This window comes from Carassius gibelio, chromosome A7 (assembly GCF_023724105.1).
Source record: "Carassius gibelio isolate Cgi1373 ecotype wild population from Czech Republic chromosome A7, carGib1.2-hapl.c, whole genome shotgun sequence".
In the NCBI taxonomy this organism is placed as follows: domain Eukaryota; kingdom Metazoa; phylum Chordata; class Actinopteri; order Cypriniformes; family Cyprinidae; genus Carassius; species Carassius gibelio.
In genome coordinates this window covers 28,126,167-28,148,148 of record NC_068377.1, presented here as the reverse complement: position 1 = coordinate 28,148,148, position 21,982 = coordinate 28,126,167, and the positions used below count along the sequence as shown (strand labels likewise).

At 37.5% G+C, this 21,982-nt stretch overlaps 1 protein-coding gene across 1 annotated transcript; it reads right to left on the bottom strand.

The window, feature by feature from the left end:
- Window positions 1–2,172: 2,172 nt before the first annotated feature.
- Window positions 2,173–21,966, bottom strand: LOC128017047 (homeobox protein aristaless-like 4). The gene is made up of 4 exons (XM_052602122.1): window positions 21,300–21,966; window positions 7,720–8,030; window positions 4,227–4,355; window positions 2,173–2,785 (listed from the first exon to the last, which is right to left on the bottom strand). The coding sequence occupies exons 1-4, from the start codon at window positions 21,643–21,645 to the stop codon at window positions 2,468–2,470; spliced, it is 1,104 nt and encodes a 367-aa protein (XP_052458082.1). The 5' UTR covers window positions 21,646–21,966; the 3' UTR covers window positions 2,173–2,467.
- Between the last annotated feature and the right edge of the window lie 16 nt (window positions 21,967–21,982).

The following is a 21,982-nucleotide window of genomic DNA, read 5'->3' as shown; positions in this document are numbered from 1 at the left end:
CCCGGTTCCACAATAGTTAAAGATAGGCTAACACAGAGCCAATGCTGCTCTGTTCTGTCACAGAATCCCTCTCTGCAGATGTCTCGGTGTTAATTAAAAAGGTCACCTGAGAGCACGGGTGTGCATTGACTCAGAGTCTCTGAAGGCTAATGCTTTGGCTGGGGTAGTAGGCCAGACCCTGTTCAGCATGGGGCTTTGAAAGAAGAGCCATGACAGCTGAAGGGGAAGCATGTGCAAGGCATGTTTGTTTTGCATTTACTCTGCACACAGCTGTGTGGATTGTCCTTTCCCAGAACACCGGAACACTATAGTCACTTCACCCGCTCCGCAACCTCTTAAAGGCCAAAGTGAGAGCGTCAGGACTTCTAATTCTGCACTGCCAGAACTCATGTCTCTCAATGAGGATTGGTGTTTGGACTGCTGCTCTGATGGATGGATTCAGTGCTGGTTTTAGTCATAATGAAAAGCACATTAACATTTTATCACTAACTTTTTTGGCAGGTCCCTTGGTAGGTAAAGTGATAAGATGCAGTGGACACTTCTGCCAAAAAATTAATGAAGCATGGTTCAAAATTAATGAAGCATGGCTCAAAATTAAGGCCCTTACACTTTTCATTTCATATCTGGGCCATGAGTCACGAGACTGAGCAGCAGTAAGCAGGTGATCTCTAATTAACTTTTGACAATGAGGTTCATTTACAAGGTGATTATTATATGATATTTTATCCAAAGCATAGCATTTTTTTGAGTTTTGGAAGCCTAGTTTTCTGTCATTCTAAAACGGAGCTTGATACACGATTCCATGTTGTGTCACTGCTCTGGTATTATAATAAAAAAAAGTTGTGTGTGTGTGTCTACATCTAAGTATCTCCAGGGATCAAGATAAGCTGCACCGCAGAATGAAGGAAAGGAAATGTGGTTTTCATTACAAATTAGAAATGGCTTCTCCAAAGGGCAGAACGTATCCGATTCATCTCCAGATTTCAAACCGCTTTCTATGTTTTACCTGATCTAAATCTGACTTTGGAGAATCAGAATGATAGTACCTTGCAATAGTGCATGCTTGATATTTCTGTCACCTCCGTGCATGGCAATGTCAGTGATTGTATGCCAAAACCCAGCATTGCTTCCACCCAATCAAAGCCGTGGAGGATGATGCCACAGATTGGCAAATTAATAGTTTCATTTTAGATACTGCAATGAGGACTTCTGCCAAAAAAATGAATAAAGCATGGCTCAAATTTCAGACGGCCCCAACACTGTAGATATTATAGAGCCACGGCTTAAAGAATGAAGGCAGCTAAGGCAACAACATTCACTGAAAAAAAATCAAGCGTATCATGATATTCATAATGCAAAAAAAGAAAGCGTTGGCAGCCTGTTTTTGCATCCTTCATTCTCTGTAGTTCTTAGTTATGTTTGACATTCAATTTGACGGCTTGTATGATGGATCCAAGATTTGTGACTCAGAGAATGATGCTGTCATATTTTATCCAAAAAGCTTTAGAACAAAATTTTCTTCCAAATTTTTTTTTTTAAATGTGGTAGCTAAGAAGAGAAAGATAGATTGCAATGTGGACAGAGACCACCACCTGTAATTTGATGGTCTTTTTTTCCGGGGACTGCTGGTACTGGGGCACACAATTCATCAAAGCAAGTGAAAACCTCCTTGGAGTGCCTAGTTACCTGCAAGAGAGTTATGCCTGTCTTTTTCGGCTGATATCTGGCACCTCCAAGCCCTCTTAAGTCTATCATGCCTGATGCGCAGCTCCCAACAGGCTTTTTCAAGTGTTTGATCCCTTTTTAGACCGTGGCAAGTGTAGTACTTATCCTAAATAGCTGATAACTGAATTAATATGAACAAACTAATCCATGTTGGTGTGATCAGTGTGGGATTTTGTCAGGTTTTATATGGGAAGTCCAATTTACCCCAATTACTACTGCATATATGTTTGGATAAAGGCTGCAGTGGGAAAGTTTTTATACTGTGAAAAACTCTATTTTCAGTCCCTTTGGAACTGTCTAGGCAGAGATGGCATATTTAGAATAGGAGCCCGTGACAGAACAGGAATTGAACAGGTTTTGATCATGCTGAGATGAAAACGAAGCCAGATGCCTTTAGATAAATTGATTTATGTTTACAAATAGGACACTAGTGGCGGATAAGTGCAGTTTTTTTCCCCCCTATTCATTTTTTATTCGTTTAATTCTTTCATGCATTCAGATGTCAAGTTTCTGTCTTTTTATTTCTTTCTTGTTTTAAAGCCAGAACATTATCAGTTTTATGATCTCTGATTTTTCTCTTGTCTCTATAGACTTCAAATCCAAATAAATCTCCCGGTATCTCTATTACTTATTTTCTTTGTCAGTCCACGCACTCCTTGTTCCCAGTTCATGCTTTTGTGGCTAACTCGTGTTCACATTTGCTCATCCTTCTCTTGTTTGTTGAGGGACTTCAGAGATAATGTCATGTAGCCCAAGAGATGGCTGCACTGTGTTCTTTAGCTTTCATTCGCAGTGTCGCGATGCTGGAGGATTTCCGGTCGGGGTCCATGTTTAGATCATACCCATTAATGCCAGTGCTCATGCCTGGACTCCCAAACAAGCTGCCCATGTGTGCCTGTCCCATGTGACCTCCAGGACTGGGCACCCCCAAAAAGTCAGACACTCCACTAGCAGCGTGTGGATGTGGAGGCATGCAGGAAGTGACTGAGTCACAGGGTACGACGCAGCCAGGGACCGGAGATGATGCACTACTGCTGCCTATCCAAGAAGGGTTCTGAATCTGCAACAAAGACAAATGCAGAAGGTTAAGGGTATAGGGAGTTTACATTCTGCAATCTTAGCATTAATAACATTAATGTGCTTATAGTCATGAGAGCATTTATCAAGTCCAACTACTCTTGTTTTGAAATACTCCATTAGTGAAGCTGCAGAATCCTCAGTGGTACTCGATGTGGAGATTTATCAAGAGCTGTGAGGCATTCATCTGGTCCCATACTGAGTAGGAGCTGCTTGCCTAGTGTGGAGGAGGATTGCCTGTCTCTAGACGTTCCTTCGACACCCAGAGAAACCTCCTCTGCTGAGCAGAGGGAGCACAGAGTGAATTGATAGGGCTGTGTTCTGCTCTGGACCTGGGGAGGTGGGGGTCTGAGGGAGATGAAAGCCCTCTCAGGGAGATGCCCCAGATGTGAGCAAAGCTGCATTCCACAGCTGCAGGCGCGCTCCCCAAAGAGCCACCTCTGCCCTCCGACCCAGCCACATATTCATAATAAATCCAGGAGATTCTTTGGCTCTCCTGTGAAGGCTTGCCGTCTTCTGCCACAGCCCACAGACCTGACCTCGACATTGTGCTTCCTCAGGTCTCACAATTGTCCAAGTAACACAGATTGTTTTTCATTGTTCAACATTTAGGTTTTAGAAAGTTAACTTACTATTCATTAAGGACATTTTGATGACTGTCAATAACGATTGTCAATAATGACAACACATGTATTCTTAATAATAGTTCTTAATAGTAATCTTAATTCAGCAGTGCTGGAAAAAACAAAAAGGCTTAAAGGTACTGTAGGGAACTTTTGTAAAAAAAATATGTTTTACATATTTATTAAACCTGTCATTATGTCCTGACAGTAGAATATGAGACAGATAATCTGTGAAAAAAATCAAGCTCCTCTGGCTCCTCCCAGTGGTCCTATTGCCATTTGCAGAAACTCCATCGCTCCCGGTAAAAAACAACCAATCAGAGATGCGGTCCGTAACTTTGTTTGTGTTCAAAATTTAGAAAAATGAACATAATAAGCGAGTACACCATGCATCCATTTTCCAAACCATGTTTTAGCTTGTCCTGAATCACTAGGGTACACCTATAATAAGTGTTTATATTCAGACTATTTTAGATTGCTTTGGGGGTACCACGGCGGAGTAACCCAGTACCTTTGTGATTCTTCATAGACATAAACAGAGATATAATTGAGTGCCTCATCTGGGCACTTGAAGCACACTTTTTATTTTTGTATATTTCAGTGTGAACACACTAATGACTTTTATACTAAAAAGTGACCTAGATTAGTGCATAAATTGGGATGCTCCTCAAAAGAAACGTTAATGGAATCTTTTAGATATTTATTTTTCATTTACATCCTCAATAAGCATAAATAATAATCATTAATATCCATTACTGATATTTCCTTAACTTTCAGCTGTTATTGATGATAGTTCTCTACCTGAGCGTAGTTCTCAGGCCGAGTTAGAAGGGGCAGTTCATAGGCCGTGGAAAAATGTGTCCGGACCTGCTGCATCTGTCCGAACCGCTCTCTCTTCCGCCACTTGGCTCTGCGGTTTTGAAACCACACCTGCAAGACAGACATCAGTCCTTAATCATGAGGATATCTCATTAGTAAGTGATTAAATAACATCACAATAACTGGCCACTTGTGGTGTTACATCTTAGATGGGAAATGTTTTCTTAGCGGAGATTTACTTACACAGAGTGATAAACATCCATCATCAAACTTCCCATTATTACACCGCAAGTACAGATCATGGTGTGTAACTCATTTGGGATCAAATGTCTAGATGCAATTTTGATTCTTTTTATTTATTTAATTTTTTTTGGTGCCACTTGAGTTTGTAAGTCTAGAGCTAATGTAGGAAACACCTCTGCTGTATTATTATACAGCACCTTTTCCTGGAAACAGTTCGGTGAGACCTGGCCGTTGTTTGATCTTGTGTGAGCTGACAGACTGTGATGGCCTCCTCTGAGTTTCTTTTCTATCAGAGCCATCAACAGCAGCAGGGGGCTGGGAGGAGAAAGCAGGAACCCACCGGGGCCAGAGGTCTCAGAGAGCAGTGTCACTCCCCCTGTTCCTCCACCACCTCCATACGCTTGCTTTGTTGGATTAGGAGTTTGCTGCTCAGTTTTTAGAAAGGAAAAGGTGAATCGAAAATACAAATTCGATCATTTACTCACCCTCATGTCATTCTGGACTTTTCTTTTTTTTTTTGCATGCATGCATGCATGCAATGAAAGTCAGTGGGATCACTTATATGAAAATCAAGTCTGAAATGTTATTCCAAATATAATTTTTAGTGTTTGATAGAGGAATGAACATCACACAGGCTTGAATGACACGAGAGGGTGTAAATAATGCTATAAACAGATGGGTGTTATCTGGAGCCCTGGGAATTAGAGAACAAATTACACACAAAGTGATTTCTCATGGGTCGCAGTCTGAAGAGCTGCCCAAGTTCCATTCTTTTAATCCGGGATCTTCTCTGTTTAGAACTATCTGTTTATTGATTTGTGTAGTGGAACGTTTTTCTTTTTCATACAGAGACTTTCTTTTGTCTTGCAATCTCGATTCGTCACGGAGCTTGAACTTGGATCTGGGTATGGCTCTTTGGTCAATCAGTTTGTGGTTTTTGCATGTATTTCCAGCGAGATGTCAGCGTAACCTGATAGCACCTCAGCTCTGCTTGCACTTAATGTGGTGGTGGACATCAGCGTCCCTTGGCTCCACATCATATGTTTGTAGAGCTTAACTGCCTCGAGAAAAAAGACCATTTGTTTTCCGAATTGCAGAGATTTTTTTTCAGCAGACATCATCACTCTTGTGGCTCTCCGTGTGCGTCCTTGTGTCCTCGTTTGAATGTTTTGAAATTATTCTAGTTGTTGATGCTGTCTGGGCATCTTTGAATGCTAAAATGTCTGTTTAACATGCATTGTGTGCACCATCATTTGGATTTTAGTCTTTATATTTATATTTTCTCAAACTGTCTTCCCCTTCATAAATCTAAGTATGGAAGTTGGGAGATAGAAAAGAAAGATGGAAGAAAGTACAAAATGGAGTTTGTTTTCATTCCATGTTTAATTTCCTGACTCTTAAGCTCCTGGATTTCCATATCTGACTCTCCAACCCAGTAGAGGCACGTAGACGAGTGGTAGAAAGATTCCCTTATTCCTTTCCTACTGATGAGCCATTGCTGAGGTGTGTAGTATATGCATTTACCAAAAGCTCAATTAAACCAGACTGACAAGGGGAGAAAGAGATTATAGATGGGGAGTTATTTGGGTCTTTAGTTCAGTCACAACCTTGGCCTTGCATTTTGTCTTCTTAATTTTCTGTCATTCGTTCCTTTGCTGAATAAGTTCAAGGCTGCCAGTTAACAAGTCAACTCATTTTGACCAGCACCTGTTCGAAACAGCAGAAAAAAGTCTCTTTGTTAATCTTTTGTATGTTGTCCATGCATGTTAGTAACAGTAATTGGTAAAGAAGTTGACAGCTAAAGCAGCTTAGAGGCTTATTATGGAGCTTTATTTATGTTCCAGCAGCAGGGGAGAGAGAACAGAAACACTGAACTAAACCCAGGAGAAAAGGGGAAAGAGCAGCTTTGAAGTCCAGAGTAGCTTTGAGGATTGATGGTCTGCCTCTGCTGTCACTCAAGCTCACCTCTTTTACTTAAAAAAAAAAAAAAAGATTCATTTTTAGATTTTTTTTCTTGAGCCTCCAGAACTGAAAAATGCTATTTATAATAATTTATTTCTATGTCTAAGTAGTTTTTATTTGTTCATCAGGTTATTATTATTAAATATATCAATATTATCAGATTTGTCTCTTAGGAAGGTAAAAACAAACCAAAAATGTTCTGCCAATTTGTGTTTTTAGTATAGTACACTAGCAATTTACAATGCTACTTAGTTGTAAGTCTGTTTATATGCAAGTACATTTTAGTTTTTTAATAATAATAATAATTATTATTATTTGACTTCAGTAATACAGGAGAATAAAGAAGCAACAGGAAATGATGAGAGAAGAAGAAGTGGGTAAGTTCAGCAAACCAGACTCTTAACTAAGCTTGCTTTTTGCCATAGGAATAATTCGTTTGTATTTAATTTCATGTTGCTGCACAAAAACAAAAGCTGTGGCTAACATGAGAGTTATGTGCAGTTAATTATTTTTTTTCTGTGCTGTCCGAGAGTAGATAAGGAAAGGCTGCCTTTTAAAGTACCAAAAAGATTTGACTATTTGCATTGTCCCTGAGCCATCATTGTTCCTTGGATGTTTCCCTTCTTTCTTTAGTTATAGTCAAAGTTGTTTGCACGTATGTAGGTCATAAGCAACCCTCACCACATGAAGGAGCTTCAGGCCAGGTTCGCTCACCTAACCTTGAGAGCAGGGAGGGACACAATCTTTCTTGAGTGGGACATTAATGAAAAAAAACAGTGTAAATCCAGGGCTTCTAAGTAAAGCGCACATTTGGGGTCGGGTAAAGGGATCTCCCGGTCTGTCTGTCTGGTGCAGGAATGCAGCAGTGGTGTTGCAGGGATTATATGCAAATGTAGGAGTGGGTGTTGGGTTGGGTCGGGTCACATAAAGGTTCTGGTTTTCCAGAGCTAGGCTGAGTTTAAAGCAGCTGGGCTCCGAGGTTCAGGTAGAGACTTGAGATAAAACCAGACTCTGGACATGTCTAATCTGTAAGCCCTTTTTCCTTTTATTATCTCTTGTGATGACCAACCTTTCCACTTTTGCTCTGCATTCTCTATTTATATGTTATAATCATGGCGCTGAGTCCAACATCCCTTTGCAAGATCCTCCCTCATTTTGGACTACAAAAAACTCAACTCAAGACTCGTGTTCATCTAGGCTCAATGTTAAAAGTTATTTAAAACAGGATTTGATTTGGTAGTGGATATGTGGAGTTAAGGGGAGTTCACACCTGTACTCGAGCTTCTGTCAGGTCAGTCCTCAGTGCGAGTTGTTCCCGGGCGTAGACATCGGGATAGTGTGTTTTCTGAAAGACTTTCTCCAGCTCCTCTAGCTGATAGCTTGTGAAGGTGGTACGGTTGCGTCTTTTCTTGCCCTTGTTGCTCTCTCCCTCAGCCTTGTCCAATGGAGAAGCCAATTCTGAGTTTGACTGGTGCGGGCTTTTCACTCCTGACTCCTTTACGCTGAGGTAGCTGCCATCCATCCCTGCAGGATCACTGTTTTGGGGCAACTCAGAATCTGTCAGCCCTGTGCTCTCCTTACCTGTAGACAGAAAAAGAGACAGAGAAGGGTTATTACTTACTAAAGTAGTGTGAGGAAAGCAATTCTGCTGGACTTGCCATTAGATAACCAAAACATTTTGTTTTAATGACATTTTATTTATTATGGGTACTTGAGGGAGCATATATCATATCAAATCCTGGGTTTGAAATTAATTAGATTGAACATACCCCTCACTACACAACAAATAACAGCGCAGTGGTTTCCTTTGCATTGAAGCAATAGCGAAGACTCAGACACTGTGATCTTACTGTCAAGCTGAACTCTCCTGATTTCATACACTTTGAACTGACCAAGAGGAAAGAGGAAGGAAGGATATGGCAGGATGAAAGGATTTCGTTTGAATAATATGAAATTCAGATTTCTAAATATATTTCTATATAAAGCTGTGATGGTCCATGTACTTTTGCATCCATTCATTTTTTTTAACCATGACAAAAAAATAAAATAAATAACAGTAAGTTGTTACCTGTAAATGTTATGCTAAAAAAAAATTTACATTTGTTTTTTAGCTGCCAAAAACAAAATACTGCCCAAAAGAATTATTTTCAGATTTTTATTTATTACTTTTTGTAACTTTATAAACAAAACAAAAATGCACAAATTAATATCGAAAATGTTTGATTTTAACAAGTTTTCTTTGGCAAAATTAAAAGTGTTTCTCCCGCACGTTCAGGGTGTGTTTCGTAAAAACAACTATGGTTGCAAGTTCCGTTGTTAACAATAGAGTTAAATGGAACTTGTAACCATTGTTAGCTAACGATTCTTTTGGGAAACACACCCCAGCTTAGTTAGAGAGGCTCAACTAGAGCCATCTCTGGAACAATGCAGAGACCAAATACAAATATGATTTTAAAATAGACAATGAAGAATTTTGGGGAACTTATCATCATACAATTATATATTGGAATATAATTTTGTCCAGAATCAAAATTTTGTTCCAGAATCAAATCACTGAGGGTGCTTCTGAATCAGTGAGGGTGCTCTAACATTAATGTATGCTATTTTGACACATTTTTGCCCTGTTCATTAATATAGTGACGTACTGATTTGCCGCATATGCCGCAGTCACTGGTCCTGTTAGCATCATGAAAAACAGCTTCTGAATGAATTAGCCAAGAAAGTGCGTAAAGAGCACTCCCTTTTTAATAATTAAAAAGCTGTCTCTCATTTCAGTTTATCACGATCTCACAAAGTTCCTTTATAATCAATGAAGCTCTACACTGCACAATGAATCTCTTATTTACACCAAGCTACACTTTGTTTGTTATGATGAGAGTGTGAAGCACTTGTGGATCCTAACTTAAAACAGTTGGCCATTGCATTCAGGGAATCAACAAGACATGTTGGTGATTGGCTACATTGATTAGTGCTACAAAAACATGTTGAAAATGGAAATTTCCAAGCTCTCCAGAATTTTATATTTGCCAGTAGCCTATTTCTACTGATGTTCTCTTGCTTTTGTTTCATTCCCTCAAGCACTCCCGCAGAACCGGCCCTGAATACAGTTAATTGAAAAGAAACATTAAATGAGAATTTCATACATGTTTTTAGGCAAGAAAAATGATCAATATCATAAAAATAGCAAAGCCAAAGGTTTTCACAAAGCAATAGTTTACTGGTAGCCACTTCAGTAGTGCCAGAGGTCGCTTATAGCGTCTGTATAGAGAAGCTAAAAAATCTAGAAAATAAATTTAGCATTTATATACATTAAAAAAAAAGCTTTATATGATTTCTAAGATATTAAATGAAATATGCATTTTGAACAATTTATTTTCTGGGTTACAAAAAGAAAAATGAATGGACACAAGTCCTTGGACCCAGACCCCTGTGACAGTTAATCTGAATGATTTGTGTGTGTGTGTGTGTGTGTGTGTTTTGTGTGGCTGGTAGATGTTATAAATGGCCAGTAACAAAAATGTTGTAATTGGTGAGTGAGTTAATTTCAAACCCATATTATATTATGTTATATAATTATACATATTATCATATTATATCATACTATATTATTTTATACACTAATTTATATGGATATAGCCTGTTAGATCAAGTTTTGTCATGACAAGATATATTAACTTATATATCTATATATAATAATTAACTAAATTCAAATTCAGTTAATATTAATAATTAAAATCTAGTGTGATTCCAGTTTGTAATCTATTTTAGCAAAAATATGTAGGTTATACTTATAAAATATAGGTGTTGTAAACTAAAAATTTACACTTTTTACAGCATTTTTAATCTAGGCTCAACTATACTCTGTGGTTCATCATAAATTCATATTTGTTCATAATACTTTAACTTTAAAAATAGCAATTGTATTATTATGAATAGAAATGAACCTACATTGATATAGTCCATTATGCTTGCAATGCACCAAATTATGTTAACAAAGTATACAACCCTATTGTTTTATCTAAGCATTACCTGTGTAATATTGGGCAAGGCAATGTAGTGTTGTCCTTCATAGTTCTTCAATCACAATATTTATATGATTCCATAACTGGGTCTGTAGTGAATGTATGAGAGAGTCCATGGCTTGATGTCAGACAAACAGCAGTAATGGCAGCCAGTCTCAACTCATAAATCAGCTGCTCATGTGAAACAGACACCATGGCTTTAATTGCAGACTGATAGAAAATTACAAGTTTCCCGTCCAGGCACAATTCGAAGATTGCAGCCCGTTCTGATGAGCGCAGCCTCAAATGTACATACGGTCTGTGGCAAGGGTACAAAAAGGAGATTGGCTCATAATGAGGCCTCACTAGCCCAGCGACAAGACTCTAGAGTGGTAATTTTCTGCATCAAGCCACTGGAAACACACAGCAGCTCAGCTGTGAAACCCCAGTCAGCATGTCGGTCATAAATTTAGTCAGATCAATGAATGTGAGGATTCCAGTAAATTAGGTCATTTCTACAGCTCTCTCTCAGTGCTCATTACCTGTCTGTGCTCTGCGGAAGAGCTATGACGCTCACAAAATTGATGGCTGTATTGGCAGACTTTAGTCTCTCTCACTTGGTTTCACTTAGCTGGATTAGTGTTCCTTTGGGAACATTCCCACTGATGTGATCCAATGGCGACCCTGAGCTTTATGTTGTACTTTAGCACTACATTCATTGATGGAAAGTTATTTTAGGTGATGCACTGTTGAGGTGAGTTCATTTTCTAATGTGAGACTTCATTAAAACCTTGTCAGGTTTAAACATGAGGGGCAGATGGGTAAATGCTGTGGTTTCCACATGGTTTCCTCAGCACTATAGATCCTTTTTTTTTTTTTGGAATGCACAGGGCTGTAAAAAGGTATCGTGGTGCCCCTGGACACACAGGGCTGAAAAAAGGTCAACCCTTAAAAGTACGCTTTCGTAATGGTCATATTAATACCTTAAGGTATGGCCATTTAGGGGATAGTTCACCTTAAAACATAAACTTACTCTTCCTCATGCCATTCCAAATCTGTATTACTTATTTTTTTTTTTTCTAGAGGAGAAAGAATTAAAAAATTAAATGAAAGTCTACAAGCTTTAAAGTTGTTTTGGACTATACTGACTTTCATTGTATGGGCTTAAACATTCTTCAAAATATCATCTTTTGTGTCCTACAAAAAACTTAAATCATACTGGTTTTGAACAACAGAAAATGGTGACAGAATAGGCACAAGCATGTAGCTTTGAAGGTACCACCAAGCTGAAGGTATAATGTTTGAAATGCTTTTTCACTCATTCACATGTGGTTTTTCTGGCCCTGGTAATGTGTGCAACTAGAACATGTTGGCAAAACCACCCTTTCACTCCTCTAAGTTCTACTCTTTCGTTTGCCAGTAACCATATGAACTGTGATCAAGACAACTAATGTTTGTGGCTTTGTGAATCTTGTGTGGTGTCAATGATTTGAAAATTGACTCTGCCTAGGGGAAAAAAACATTATCTTGATATATAACACACTCCATGAAATGGAAACAGCTTTTTATGACATTAACTTTCAGTTGAATCTCTCTCTTAAAGGGACAGTTCATCCAAACCTGTCTTGACTTATTTTCTTCTGTGAAACACAAAAGAGATTCTGAAGAACTTTGGGAACCAAAACCTTTTGGACATTTCTCTAAATATCTTCCTTTATGTGGCCCAGAAGAAAAACTCATACAGTTTTGGATCAACATAAGAGTGAGTAAATGAATTTTCATTTTTGGGTTAACTATACTGGCTTTAACTCTTGTTACTTTTCTTGACCACATAGCAGGTTGTATATGCTTCCTTTTGGTTGTCTCCCTATTTTGCCTTCTCCAGACAGACATGGAGCAGGCCTGGGGGTATAATGGCTCCCACATTGCCTCTTGTCCAGGACTGACACATCTTGTTAAGCAAGTGGGAGCAGCATATTTACTCAAACATAAATATTTTCAGCTTGTCCCTTCATATGCCTCACGCCTCTTGCTCCCACACTGAAAAGCTGACAGTCTGTTTGAAATCAGGGCCTGGCGATCAAAGGCTTTTATTTATACTCTGTGTCACTGAAGGCTTTCGGCAGACCTAGAGTATTGTGACAGTTTCGTGGTCCACCAAGGGTTCACCCCAGGCTCTCTGCTGCTCAAGGTGAACTGAGACTTGGCTGCCCCTGTAGCTCCACCATATGGGTGAGTAACACGACCTGCTTTCCAGGCAAGAAATCTCACGGTAAAATGTTTCTGGCAGAGTAGAAAAGTTTTGAATCGGAGCTCTGAGGGGGGTGGCCGATGAAGATTGCAAAAAAAGTGCAGAGCTGAACATGGTCCTGCTGTTTAACCCTGTTTGTGGTGCTGTCACACAGAAGACTCATGATATCATATTTGGCTTTAGGAAAAAAAAAATTCACAGATGTCATCAGAAGACTCTCCTACATTTTCCAGTGAATGCAAATGAGAACATTGTTTTAGCAGCACTGAAGAAATAAAGTGTTTTGAATATTGTCCAAACTGACTTTCTGGCACTGCCTGCAATAGCATAAAATCAGAACAAGGAAACTATTCCGAATTTTTAGAATTTTTTTTTTTTTATACAGGCATAGCTAGAGGCTAATTTTAAACTAGTTTGCTAATTCAATCTTTTGTAGATCTTTTTTGTATGTAGATGTTTGTGTATACCAGTATGTATCCATTGCTATTGACCACAGATTGTTCTTATTGTGCATGACATATTTTACATTTGTAATTATATTTTTGAATGTCTGAGAGTCTGGGAGGTTTGGAGTCGATATGAATTTGTTTTGTTGTTTGTTTATATGTTTTTGAACAAAGACCAAGTCTTTTAAGAAGGATAGCCAAAATACATTATCAACCGTAATATCGTGATTTATATTATTACATTTTAAAATAACTGTTTTCTATTTTAATATATTTTAAAAATTAATTTATTCCTAGAATGACACAGCTAACTTTTGAGCAACCATTACTCCCGTCTGTAGTCTCACATGATCCTTCAGAGATCATTTTAATATGCAGGTTTTGTATTGATGTCAAGAAACATTTCTTTTTATTATCAGTGTTAAAAACAGTTGTTTCCTTTTTTTCGTAATTCTTTGAACAAAATGCTCAAAAGACCAGAATTAAAAAATAAAATAAAAAATTATATGTGTATATATATATATATATATATATATATATATATATATATATATATATATATATATATATATATATATATATATATAATTTTTTTTCATTATAAATGCCTTTTAAATAATTGCAGAATAAACGCAGTAGGGAAAAGCTGTGTATAGGATTTTATTTCTCTTCAGGTGACAGAGTTTTTTCTATTTATAATTGCATATTCCATTTGGAGATACAATTGTTTTTGTGTGTTTTCCATGTAATTATCTGTTCGCCAGCTTTTATAACACTGATTCCAAGACTGCACATCCATTTTTCTGCTTCCTTACAGAGGGATGTGTGAAGTCCTTTACTTTTCCAATGCAATGAGGTAAAACAGATATGACATCTAATTTCTTATGTTAATGCCTCACTGAATTTGCCAATAAGCATTATAGCAGTGCTATACAAACGTGGAAAGCTTTTTTCAACTCAGAAGTTGCCAGGGCAGGACACGAAGTTTGGCTATAGGTTAGGAGACGGTGAGATTCAGGAAAAAGACTAATTGGCTTTTTAACTTGAGTAGATACACAGTCGTATGCGTAGCAAGAATGGAGCTTGTAAACATATTTTACAGCATCTACTTTTACCTGTGATTCTAGAGTAAAATAACTTCAAATGGGTCGCAATTTGATATATCCTATAAATCATGAGAAAAGGGCACCACTATATATTTTCATAAGATATGCATGAATGGCTCACACAGTGGTTCCAGACCTACTTGCACTAAAAAGGTGCCTTGCCTCCAGTGAGAGACGCCAGTGGTTCCTGCCTCTATAGGATGTCGCTGCCCGACCTCATGAGTTAGCAGGGGTCAGATCTTTACAAGGGGCCGTCATTTAGTACCAGCTGAAAACGGGGGAACACATCAAAGTGTAATTTAACTAGCTGTAAAGCGGCAGGGCATCCTCTATGCTTTTTTACAGAATCTGATTGTTAGGGTCAACAGCAGGCAAATAAAAGAAACACTGTAAATTAGGCTACCTGGGGTCTCTGTGAAGGGTTAATAGTGACATACGCCAAAGCCTCTGAAGAAGTAAAAAAAAATTAAAACGTATAAATAAGACATTGTTGGGCTGGATTTCATCTCTGTTATGACTGAAAGCAGATTGTAAAGGAAATTGGAGAAGACTGTTTGCTCATCTAAGCTTTTATTTTTATCTGTAATTAGGTTTGTATTCGGTGCTTAAAATATGGATTGAGTTGTAATAGGCAGCTTTGTGCTCTGAAGCCAGGCCAGCAGTCTGAACTTCCCTTCCGCTGTCTAATTATTTCAGGCTCTTACAGACGGACACGGCACGGAGAGATTGATAGGTTGTGATATGAAGAGTGGCTCCGGCTGGTAGCATATGGAAACGGTGAACGAATGTTTTTATTTTTATTGGTGATTGTGAGCGTGACACCACAAGATATTAGTAGAGATGGAGCCTCATTAGTAAATGTCTGCACACGCATCCATTTGCAAAACCAGAGCAAATCACATACTCCAAGACAGATGTGTCAACAGCAACTAACAGGGACTTTCTCCTTCCTTTTAGACTTGCTTTGTTTTATGGGTCACCTCTCATTCTTGTTTGATTCGGACTTCAGAGTGAACTGTGTGACTCTATCCAAAATAATGCATGAGATGGTAGTTGCTTCAGAGGGAGAGAAAAAAAAGTGAGGTATAGTGAGAATCCGATCGGTGTCCGCAGAGAAGTCCAAACACAGCACTAGTCCTACAGGACGATTTATCCCAGCAGGCTGCAGCAAAGAGCACATGCTGGGCAAGATAACACAGCATTTCCTTTAAGCTGCTTCTTGCGATAAATCACAGCTCGTCGGGCTCTCTTGGTATTTGAACTCAAGACTGCTAAAACCTGAGGATGAGTTTATCAAATGCAGTTTGAATCCATACACACTGTCAAAAGAAAATGCAGGGTGTCTTTGCTGGTTTTAGTAACACCAGTTGGTTAGGTTGCTGCCTTTCCAGCAATTATGATTACGGAGAGATCAGATTTGGTGGTTTTCTGAAAAATATAGGGAGGTAAAGTACTCCATGTAAGTGCAGTATTTTGGTCATTTAGGCTGTGGCTTTTCTTTTGGAGCATCATTGGGCACAAATATAGCACAAATTTTAGTGATTATTTCTCTGGTGCAAGGGTTACAGAATTAAATCACTTTAAACATGTTGCAACCCTCTGGCTTTTACTGCTCTCTCTTTTATTTATTTTTTGTTATTTTGTACCATTTTGTTTGTTTAGCAGTGGACATTGCATTTCCCAAATCATCAGTCTGGAATCTGCATGGCATTAGAAACCACACTGGAGCGGTTCTGTAGTTAACAAGCTCCGTGGCATGCTGTCAATTAAGATCGTCAAAAAAAAAAAAAAATACAGAAAAAGACCAAAGCTAAGGTAGAATATAGGCATAGTCATTTTTTTTTACATCGTGTAATTTAATGTAATTTACCCTTACAGCATTTTAAACTCATGATTGACTGACTTCTGTGGAAAACCATATTTTCTGAATATAAAGTCAGTGGAGCCCAAATGTTAACATTATTGTGTAAGTGACAACATTTTCATCTTTTTGTGAACTATCCCTATAAGAAATATAATAATTAATCGTGGTTACATTTCATGTTCTAAATAAGTTCCAAATCAGTATTTAAGAATTAAAGCAACAAATTTCAAATATTTGCTTGGGCCTCAAATGCTCAGCCCTTTACTAGTAGTTGAGGAGCCACTACGTAATCTACTGGGGTTTGATTATGCTGTTTAAATAGAGGTCTTGTCTTTGAAGCGGACTGCTGGTGTGCCACATTCAGGCAAGCGCACTGAGGTTAATGTAAACTGTAAAGCCAAATTTTCAGCTAACTGGTAAAATGATCCCTACTCCTTGTCACCTCTCCTTAGATCAACAGACTATGGGAATTTGATTTTTTTTTTCCTCAGGTTGTGCAGAAACTCTTTGACTTTATGGCCCAGTATGCTTATTCTTTGTTGAAACGGACTAAAGCCACAAAAGTAGGCTGATTGCTTCATCTCCTATTAAATGCTATGACTGTTATACATGTTAAGTGATATTTTGAAGTTTATTGGTTAACATGGTGATATTTAGTTAATAGTTATGTTATCGTTAATTTTGTATATTGCAGCACTATAGACATTGTAAGTCCTTACTGAAGCAAATTCATAAAATGCATGTTAATAATTAACACAATTGTTATAATTAAATATAGATTTTTGGTAATCTAAAATGTTTTGTAAATTAAAAGCAACTGATATTCTTTAGGAATTTCAGTACAACGGCTCTAACTTTGTTTGTCATGTGCAAAATATACAGTATGTCTTTTTTTTTCTAGTTATTTTAATTTAGATGATTTTCTTTTATTTATTTGTATGACAAAGGGGACTGAAAAAAGTGAACACTCAAAAAAATTCTGGCCATTTTTAGAACATTTTAATAATTTTTTGTTCGTGTTGTTTTGTTATCCCTACATGCAGTATTTAATTGTGTTTTCCAATGGGGAAGAAAAAAGTCTTGCTGTTTTGTGAATGTTCATTATAGAAATGCAGCTGAGCTACTTCCTTTCATATAGTAATTCATCGTATCAACCAAACACTAAAAAAACAAAAACAAAAACAACCTAGTTTGCCAGATTTACTAAGAGTTCAATACTGAAAAAGAAGCAATAACCGAAACCAAATTAGTCATGATGTTGCCTGTTGTACAAGACTGTCAGTCAAGCTATCATCGTTTTGATAAACTGCCAACTTCTTGTACTGCAAATATTTTAGCCCATAAATACTTTAAAATGTTAACTTTCATAACCTATAATAATACCGAATTTCTTAAATACCTTGTTGACATGATATAAAACCGATATATGTGCTATGAGTGCACGTTTAATTGGTGCGTTTAATGTTAAGTTTGTGATCTCTTCCATTAACATCTCAAGCCAAATGTAAATGCTGTGATGGTGACACATTGTGTATTTGTCCAAGGCATTTGTTTTACAAGGTTGTATGAAGTCATCATCGTTTGACATCTCACGGACTCCCTTTTGTTTTGGGCTTAGTCTTCATTAACAGGAACCTTGTCAATGAACTTCTGACCTACATTAGTGATGTTTTTTGTAAGGACAATTCTAGTGTTCTTGTTAGCTAAAGGTTGACAATACTGTGGTAAAACTGGGGTTTCACTGAAGAAGTGATGAAGGGCTTCCTTTTAACAGGGTCGTTTTCTTTCGTTATTGGTGCTGACCACAGAGGAGGAGTTACTTAAAAGCTTGTTTTGAAAACCACATACCCTCTTCGACAAAATAATCATGCCCAGGAGAATGCAAGTCTAGTCTGTAAGCTACACTTGATGCTCGTAAGTATCATGGTTTAACTTCTTGTCTCTCTTCTTTAGGCACCACACCTCATAAAATCACTACACACAAAAAGGGCCTTAGCAACTTTCATTTTGGCCTAACAAATTTCTCTGGCAGGACATTTTGTATGTTGCTCTTTTGAGTTGCTGTAATTATGTCTCTTCAACACAAAATTAATCATTAACTTTTAACAAGTTCTTGTAAATTAACTGCAAATCGTAAAATTATATTATGATTTATTATTTGATAATCCTTATGGTTTTTCAGATTAGACAAAAATGTTGTAATTTGATTGCCCTAATGGAAGGTAGTTACCTGTATCGGATGGCCTCATCAGAATGGATTATTATCCTTTATGCTTCAAAATTGCTTTACCTAATTATATGATCAACATATTCTCTTAAAAAGGGTTATGTTTGTGGCAGCGTTCAGCAGTTACTTGTCCATCGCAAACATATTAACATCATATATATATAGCACAAAAACAGTCATAAACTCATTCATCTGTAGAAATGGACAAACGTGTTTTCAGTTTAAGTAAGTTACACAGTGTTCACTAACCTCTAGATCAATGATGCATTATAGAAAAATAAACTAATCCTCGGACCTGAGACTCTTAGATGCTGCTTTCTTTACAGGATGCAACCAAAGGCATGGATTCTAGCAGCCATTTACAAATAGTCATAAACAGAACTGGATACTGTTAAAAATATCTCCACTTTTTGTAACTGATCTCAAGCATTACCTGTTATAGACATTCATTTTTAAACAAACAAGTGTTTTCCCCCTGTTCTCTATTTTTCTATAATCCATCTCTACCACTGACACCTCTTCATATTAGCTACAGGCAATATCATACCTTGTGAGCAGTTCAATTATTGATTGTTATGTGCTGGAAGATTGATTGGAACTGCTCGTTAACACTTTATAATAACTCCCATTTATGAACAAATATATTATTTAACGCATAATAGGTATATTGTATATTAATAAATTTTGAAATGTCATAACGTTTAATTTCATATAAGATTTAAATGTCTTTTTATAGGACTTTATAAATCTAAATCAACAGCTGGTCTGTTAAGCATTACATCATGTTATATTAAAACATACATATTGAAGTTATTGTAAAGGGTTTCCTCTTAAAACATCTTTACTTAAAATGAAACGAGCTAATTTAGCCATTGGCTTGTGAGGTTCTGTTAATCAACTCGGTTTTTTATTTTATTTTTTCCTTCCTGTCAGAGCGGTTTTGATTAGTTTGGGAAATAGACTTTTATTTGACAACATCTGCACAACAGACCATTATTAAATCTAATGTATGTCGATATCTCACTGCGTCATCCGTTTATTATTCAGCGCTTTGCCGAAAGATGCAGCTGTTTGTATTTGTTCGATATGAAAATGTGAATGCGATCACAATAACTTAATTAGTATATCTCTAAATGTGTTACTAATAATCCAGTTGTTATTGTGTTGTTGCTGCTGCTTCTGCTGCTTTTTTATTTTATTTTATTCTCTTTTCTTTTTCACTAATACGCCTTCCCTTGTTTTCTTAGGCCTGGAACTAACTTGGTTAGCAATTCCTTATGCTCTTTCTTGTTGCTGCCAGTGTTATGTGTTTTTCTGGTATCCTGAATTATTATTCTGTTAGCTCATATTACATGCTAAATAATAATAATTATAGCCTATACTACAAGACTGTAGCAGATGTCTGAAAATGCATTTTTCTTACTCTTGAAAGGCGATTCATGTTTTTATTTTAAGCTTTGTTTATAATGTTATGATATGTATTTGTAGTTGTATAGGCCTATCTTAACGAGGCATCCACATCGTGTTGGTGTTTTTGAAATAAGCAGTATGTTTCTACTTTGGAATGAACCGGGAACAATGCAGCCTTAGAAATGGCTTTAGTGATTATAAGCCTGTTTTTCTATTATTTTAAGCTCGTACATCTTTATGATCGTACAGCACACTTGACGTTTTTCTTGTTAAATCGGTAAAAGTCTATTAATCTCAAACACATTAGTGTCAGTTTAATATATGTTCATTGTTAGAAACGCATTAACTAAAACAAACATTTGCAGAACACTTTTTATGGACACATTGAAACATTTTTCCAACCTCATTATGGACTACCACTACCAGCTCTTTGGCTTCCGTGTCCCTCCTATTTTGTTTTATTTTGTTTAATTTTATTAATAAAAAGTGTATTCGTATAATAATAATAATTACTATCATTATTAAATAGCATGAGATGGTAAAGGACGGGAACCCTGAGAAAAGTTATCGTGCATCTAATGCTGCTTCTTTTACATGCCCTCAGGGCTGTTTCCATCCACGAACAGTAGGCTAGGTTTTATCCACAGATTGCTAGAACGTGTTGAAAAAGAAACCCACATATTTCTTTCTTTCTTTTTTAATAAACGGTTATTGAAAATGAAATGACTCTACGGAGATTATTGTTGATGCTACAACATCTTTCAGTATTCAGTAAGTGTTTTGATTTAGTAGCCTATACTAGTTCAGTTCTCGGGCTTTTTTTTACATTTATATGGCATTTTCAAATATTTTATTGAATGCAGCTAATTCCATATAAAGCACACCTTTTCGTTTTCTGTGTGCAGGAGTAGGCGCTTGCATATCTGTTAGAATTGGTTTTGGTCTTGGTTTGTTAGCACAGATGGGTTTCCATATGATCCGAGCCTGCAATCATGTCAGAGAAAATTTCAAAACGCTCAATGTGCCATCTACAACTTATAAAAGCATAGAATTAGTCGTGTTTGCCTTCTGAGATGTGTTAATTCAGTTGTCAGATTCAAATCCAGTATTAAGTATTGTAATATAGATTATCGCATTAGATCTAATTCAATTCGGTCTTCAAAGGTAAAATGTAATAGCCGGGGAGGTTATGCATCTTCTTAATCATGTTACTGTGATAGTTGAGCCAGATATAGTAAACTGTGAAGTCCATTGCATTTGCTTTGTAAATATTAGCCTACGGAAGGACGGTAGCCTACTCTGATGTGATTATCAATATGAATAACTGCCTCTCACATAAAATAACATTGTCTAATTTTATTGAAGGGCTTTACAGATTATCCTGTTTTAACGGAGTCATACAAACATTAATGTCATTGCAGATGAATGCTACGCGTAATAGAATCTTCTTGCACTCTGGCTCTGCATTTATGTCAGGAAAACAATCTTGAGTTGCTTCTCTCTGCCTGCTAACACTGTTATACAAATGCATCCTTTAAGACTCACCATAACACGCGATGAGTCCTCCGTTGTGTCCGCTTTCCTGCTGGAGTTTGCTGCTGTCTGGGGGAGTTTTGCCGGAGGACTTCTGCATGAAGAGGTGGTATTTGTTAAAGGTGCCTTCCCCAGCAGTGGCATCCAATGACTGGCATTCCTGCTGGAACGGGCTCCCAGATCTTTCCCCGTACGCCTGACCTTTGTGGGTCAGGAAAGCGGGGCTGTATTTGGTGTCACTCGCCTGGAATGTCCTGAAAGGGTTCGCCTGGTGATCCCTTCCTTGCGGTGCAGATGGGCTATAATATGAATCCATGGATGTCATCTCACAGAATGAAACGCACGTCTCTGCGTTCATTCCTAAAAAAAAAAAAAGTTTCGGGAAGAAAATGAAGTCCAAGCGTTCCCCCCACTTTCTTTCTTTCCTTTTTGGAGAGCAACGCGATCAGATACTCTAACACTCTTTCCCTCTTCCTCATACAAACGAATACACGCACAATCACACGCGCGCACGCATGCATAGACTTGTGCAGCAGCTGGCTTTGGTTATAAAATGATTCAGATTTTTTCCAGAAACGGAAAGCAAACCAAAAGCTAAAAAGCCCCCTTAAAGTTGGAAGGTGGTACGAAAAATGCGTCTCCTGAAGATGCAGCCCATCTCCTCGGTATAGACCAAGGCACGTCAAGACCTCTCC

Coding starts and splice junctions, on each gene's coding strand:
- LOC128017047 (XM_052602122.1), bottom strand. CDS start 21,645: ATGAACGCAGAGACGTGCGTTTCATTCTGTGAGATGACATCCATGGAT. Junction 8,031..21,299: donor AGGACTCATCGCGTGTTATG/GTGAGTCTTAAA, acceptor TTCTGTCTACAG/GTAAGGAGAGCACAGGGCTG. Junction 4,356..7,719: donor TGACAGAAGCTCGAGTACAG/GTGTGAACTCCC, acceptor TCTGTCTTGCAG/GTGTGGTTTCAAAACCGCAG.